This window comes from Neomonachus schauinslandi, chromosome 13, assembly GCF_002201575.2.
Source record: "Neomonachus schauinslandi chromosome 13, ASM220157v2, whole genome shotgun sequence".
NCBI classification, from domain to species: domain Eukaryota; kingdom Metazoa; phylum Chordata; class Mammalia; order Carnivora; family Phocidae; genus Neomonachus; species Neomonachus schauinslandi.
This window is the reverse complement of record NC_058415.1, coordinates 46540986-46546985: the sequence shown is the minus strand read 5'-3', so window position 1 is coordinate 46546985 and position 6000 is coordinate 46540986. Positions and strand designations below refer to the sequence as shown.

Here is a 6000-nt window from a genome sequence, read left to right as displayed (position 1 = left end):
GGATGGGGTGACTGGGTGATAGACACTGGGGAGGGTATGTGCTCTGGTAAGCACTGTGAATTGTGCAAGACTGTTGAATCTCAGATCTGTACCTCTGAAACAAATAATGCAATATATGTTAAGGAAAAAAAAAAAGAAGAAGAAGAAGGTAGCGGGAGGGGAAGAATGAATCGGGGGAAATCGGAGGGGTAGACGAACCATGAGAGACGATGGACTCTGAAAAACAAACTGAGGGTTAAAAAAGGGGGGGGGGGGAGGATGGGTTAGCCTGGTGGTGGGTATTGAGGAGGGCACGTTCTGCATGGAGCACTGGGTGTTATGCACAAACAATGAATCATGGAACACTTCATCTAAAACTAATGATGTAATGTATGGAGATTAACATAAGAATAAAAAAAAAAATTAAAACTCAAAAAAAAAAAAAAAAAGATACTCAATTTCTTTAACCATTACTTATGTGGCATGGTCTTCCCAGTGCTCACACCCTTCTAAACTGGTGCTCTTTAGATGGTCAATGTTCTCCTCAAAATGTTGTGCCCAGAACAGGATACAGTGTTCCAGACATGATTTAACAAATTCAGTATCAAATTAAGAGAGATTAGTTTCTTATTTTACATGAACTGCTACAAAGCCAGGTCTCCTCTAGTGTCCACTCCTTAAAGAGAGTAGATGATTATGGTAAAAAGCTCAAACAGTGCGGAAAGGCATGAAGTAGACAGTAGGTCTCTTGATTCATACCTCAGAGATTATCATTTTTTTTTTTAAGATTTATTTGAGAGAGAGAAAACGAGTGGGGGGGAGGGGCAGAGGAAGAGGGAAAAGCAGAGTCCCCGCTGAGCAGGGAGCCCAACACTGGGCTTGATCCCAGCACCCTGGGATCATGACCTGAGCCGAAGGCAGATGCTTAACCAACTGAGCCACTCAGGCGCCCCTATTACTAAGCTGCTTTTTTTTTTTTTTTTTTTTTTTTTTTATTTATTTGACAGAGAGAGACACAGCGAGAGAGGGAACACAAGCAGGGGGAGTGGGAGAGGGAGAAGCAGGCTTCCCACGGAGCGGGGAGCCCGATGTGGGGTTGGATCCCAGGACCCTGGGATCATGACCTGAGCCGAAGGCAGACGCTTAACGACTGAGCCACCCAGGTGCCCCTATTACTAAGCTTACCGAAACTTCTTGTGAACAGAAAGCATAAATATGCTATCCACACACCTGAACTGCGTTATTTTACTTCATATATTTTTCTGATTTCCACTTAATTCCATACTGGCACATAAAGATAATGCATCATTTATTTGTATTGATGCACCTTATTTAGATGCCACCATTGAGAATTTTAGCCATTCCTAAGCTTTTGCCTATTATAAACAACTCCAGGATGCACTGGGGCTAATGTGCAAAACATCTCAGGTCTCAAATACAACCCTGGTATTCCAGCCTTCTCCATCTTTTTTTGGTTAACACTCTACATATGAACTATTCTGGTTCATCCACAAAATTATGAAAAACAATGCATTACCAATAACATTTTCTAAGTAGATGCAAATGCACTTATCAGTAACTTGGCACTCTTCCAAAGGGCTAAGTCACTAAGCTACAACTTTCCATTATGCCCATAATCCACTGGGTTAACTCTGAAATACTCAAACTGATCACCGTTTACTTAATTTTATAGCTTTAAAAAAAAAAAAAAGTGTAAGATGATGTAAGTAAAAAGCAATCCAGGGAGAAATGGTCAGCAAAGTCCTCAAGAATGAGGTGTCCGGAAGAATACATTGGCTTTGTATAAGGAGTGGCTGACGGGTAACAACAACAGAAGAGAAGTATACTCCATATGAGAAGTCTGAAAATGAGGTTGCTAGAAAAGGTTACTGAATCAAGAGACACCCCTGAAAGCTGCTGGGGCAGAACTGTACTTTCTGAAGGCAGCAAGAAAAATGCCCACATATTTTTGCCTTGACATCCTCAGACATGTACTAAGAACGAAGGAAAGAAGGTATATATAGTATTACAGAGTAGTGGATCAGGGCTTATAGAGTCAGGGAGTTCTGGGTTCAGGTCCGTTATATCATCTGTGTATCTCTAATGTGCAGCCGGGGTTGGATCCCTGCACTGGGGAATTCGAGAATCATAATCCCACGTAACCCAAACAGCTCAATATTAATGCTGGGCGGGGGAGTTAACCACTTTATTTTGTTGTTTACAATTAGCAGCTTATTATCTTGAGGACAGTCTCCTAGACACAAACACAGACTTTACAGATTCTTTAAACAGACAAGCTACATGACTAAAGGACCCAGTAACAGGCCACAGTGAATAGTAGTATCTCTGAGGGAAAAAAAGGCTCTCCCTGCGAGGGAAAACAAAACACACTCCTATAAAATGAACAACAAAAAGAGAAAGAAGCAAGCTTCCGTTTTATGAAAAATTCCAAACCATTAACTCATGTAAAATAATTCAACTCATAAAAAGTAGAAACAAAGGTCAATTATTAATTTTAAAAACACCTGACACACGAGCATGTGTGTCTGTAGTCTCTTACAGAGTTTCAGACTCTCTGAGGATTAAACACCCAGTTATTCTCAAGTTGTTGCAGGCCCAAGTATTGTTCTCACTGTACAGTTATTAATGATCCTCTTTTTTAATACAATGAAGACAGAACCCAAACAGAACTCCTCTTAGAATTACCATCTTAAACTTTGCTTCACATCAGTTGTTTTCAAGAACTGGATCTTTTTATCTTTAAGACAACTTTATTATTTGATTATATTCATTGTAGAAAAATGTGAAGACACAGAAAAATAGAAAATTAAAATGATTCAGTGACCCAACCCCAAATACAGTAACAAAAGATTATATATCCATTTCTGGTCTTTTTGTACATTAATGTAGAACTTTAAAACAAAATTAGCAGTGGAAAATGTGTGTGATATATCCTTTCTTCCTTTCATATTATAGAGCAGCCATTTCTTTAGGACATTAAATATTATGTGAAAACATGATCCTCAGTTGACTGCTCCACAATCCAATTAGAGGTAGGCCATAATTTACCTCCAACTGTTGGATATTCAGATTGTTCTGAATATTTACTATTATAACTAATGGTATATTAGACATCCTTCTTTATACATAATTCTTTGTATCTCTGATAATTTTTTAAAGATAAATTCCTAGGAGTAGCGTAACCAGCACAAAGGGTCTAAGTATTTTTAAGCCTTTGATATATTTTAGCAAACTGCCCTCCAAAAAGACTGTACAGATTTACAGTCACACCAATAAACAGCCTAAGAATTCCCATTTCTTCTTCATATTTCCTTGGTAACATAGGGAACTGGATGTTACCTCCCACCCTTTATTATTACAAATTTACTGGGGGAAGGATAAATGGGGTCTAATCTTTTTTTCTAAAGTGTCAGAGTTTTTCCACATGTTCATTGGTCATTTTCTGAAGCAGCCTAAGCCTTCTAGAAGGCATCTCTGATAAGTGCATGTCTTCTTGTCTTATCATGTTCTTCTCCTTAACAGGCGAGGGCATGAGAGCTGCATGTCTTTTCCATGTTTTTTCCAAGTTAAGCTGAAATTTCTCAAATGGCTGAAATTAGAAAGTCTTCTTGTCTCCTAGGCAGCAGTGCTCGTTTAATGTCTTGGTAATAAAACAGAAAACTGGGCCATATTCTAAAAGGAAGAAAACAGGCACAGTTAACCAAGCATTTGCTATAGGAAGTGATTCTGAAGATCAGGATAATCACCAGGAGTACTTATAAAAAACCAGATTTTGATTTCAGACACTAAGGACTCACGGTATACACACTTTCAATAAACTCCCCAGGAAATTCTCCTGTTCACCAAACCTTAAAACCAACCAACCAGGTGTGGGACTTGCGACATAGCCCCTAACTCTTAGTTCCTCTCTCTCCTTTCTTGTAAAGTGAGTTGTGCTTATCTCAAGAAGGCTGTTCAGATTCTCCTGGACCTCCGGCCCCTTGCACATCCACTAGGATACATTTTATACACCAACCTCCAGCCTGGATTAATGTAAATCAACCTCTGTCATTCACCTTATCCCACTGGAAAAAAAATCCTTGAAATCTTAGTACGTTAGTATCTCTAAACCTAATAGGATCTTCTTCATCACTGCAAGTCTTATCTATCTTTGTAAACCACAGCTGGCCACACAGTGGGTGCTGAGTGTTTCTGAAATGAATGAGTGAATGGATGATACACACTTCAGTGTAGAGGGGACTGAACACGCTACCCCAGAATAAGGGGTTATTGGTAGGGTGTTCCTTAATGCGACAGAATGGAGGCCATGATTCTCAGTATCATCTAGAGCAGCAATTCTTCATTTTCTTTCTTTAGATCATGTATCTCTTTGAGAATCTGAGGAAAGCTACACATATTAACTCTCTTTAAAAATGCATCCATACAGAAACACACTATTTTTACATACTTCCAGAAACTTCACAGAAGGAGCACATGGATTTCTACCATCCTAGCATTTTTTTACTTAAAAATGAAGCTGAAATAATACATTTATTGCTTGAGAAATTATCTTCAAATTCAAAAGACTATGGTCAAATGGGGTCAGTTGGAAAACCTAAAACAAAACAAAACAAAACAAACCCCCAAACAAAAGAACAACCCATCACATGTTGCCGGTGACATTAGCCTCTGCAGCAGCAGAAGTATGAGTCATATTTCCCATAATCAATAGCGTGCTTATTTAGACAAGCTAACGTCCTCCTGTTCCTGTTGCCCTGCACTCAGGGAAATGTAACGGTTTCCACTTTAAACGGACTTTCCTCAATTCTTAGAAATTAATTTGTTTCACATTTATAATAAAGGCTTGCCTGTATTTCAGTTATGATGCAAACTTCATGGGGGAAAGAGGGGCTATCATTTACTCATTAAAGAACATTTAGCTCCTCCTAGGTATAGAGGTTGAAACCAACACATGTGTCTCCTGTCCCTTATGGGCTTAAAGTCTGGTGGGAAAAAAATGGAATACAAGTTCCAATATTCCTGACTTTGCCAGTGCGTAGGGCGGAGAGACAACCTGTTACAGGGGTGAGTACTGCAGCCTGCCGTATCTGCTTGCAAGAACAGGCCCTGTGTATCTCTCAGGGGCTTTGTACAGATAGCTGGAAACCGGCTGGGTTGGAGCACTTCCACCAGGCACACGGTATCCACTAAAATCATGGCTCCTCAATGCCCAGCAGCTATCAGTCACTGACCACCACATAGTGTCTTCACCACACTAAAATTGTGGCTCTCATTCCAGAGCTCCTTAGTGGTAGCAGGTCAGGTAGGGAGGGCTTTTATCAACTTTTCAAATCCTCTCTCAACTACTTGTCATAAGACCCAAGAGTATAGGTATGAGCTAGACCTTAGGACATGCTAGCCACCTTCTCTGGATACTACGGGAATGTAATATCCAATCGATTTGAGGCAACTCCTTATCCAGTGTGGCTAGTCAAGAGAGTCACAAAATGTCCAAATAAAAATCATGCATCTCTGAGCTTAGCACTCAGTTTAAATTATATTCTGGGAATTACTACTAGAGTTGAAAAGCTACCAGTCTACAACCCATCCCATGTTTATCATTAATCACTGTCTTAGTCTGATACAACATCAACACTAAGTAGACATTCCCTGGCACTGTTTTGGTATTGCTATTAGTATTTTGGCTTTAAAGGCTGCCAACACTTTGCCTGGGTCTGCCAAAGAGGAAACCGCTTTGTCAGCAATGTAAGCCACGTACAGAACAAGCACTATCAACCTTCTGAAGTATGACTTAGGGATACCCTGCAAAGCATGACAATGTTAAGAGCCTGGCAGACGAGATACTAAAACTCTCACCACCTGAACTTTCAACAGTCTTGCATTACTCGCCAAAATATGTAACTACTCAATTTCACAATGGTTAGTATGGTAGTAAAGAGCATGAAAACTTGTAGAGAACTTCTAGACTAGTATAAAACACACGACAAGCTGGACCAAGGA

The 6000-nt window shown here is 39.8% G+C and overlaps 1 protein-coding gene across 2 annotated transcripts in view; it reads right to left on the bottom strand.

Moving 5' to 3' along the window:
• Window positions 1–2169: 2169 nt before the first annotated feature.
• LOC110572646 (methylthioadenosine phosphorylase) overlaps window positions 2170–6000 on the bottom strand; it is a 46584-nt gene continuing 42753 nt past the window's right edge. For both annotated transcript variants that reach the window (XM_021681040.2, XM_044920403.1), the window contains exon 8: window positions 2170–3672. In XM_021681040.2, coding sequence (XP_021536715.2) covers window positions 3634–3672 — 39 coding nt within the window. In that variant the 3' untranslated portion in view covers window positions 2170–3633. The remainder of the gene's footprint in view (window positions 3673–6000) is intronic.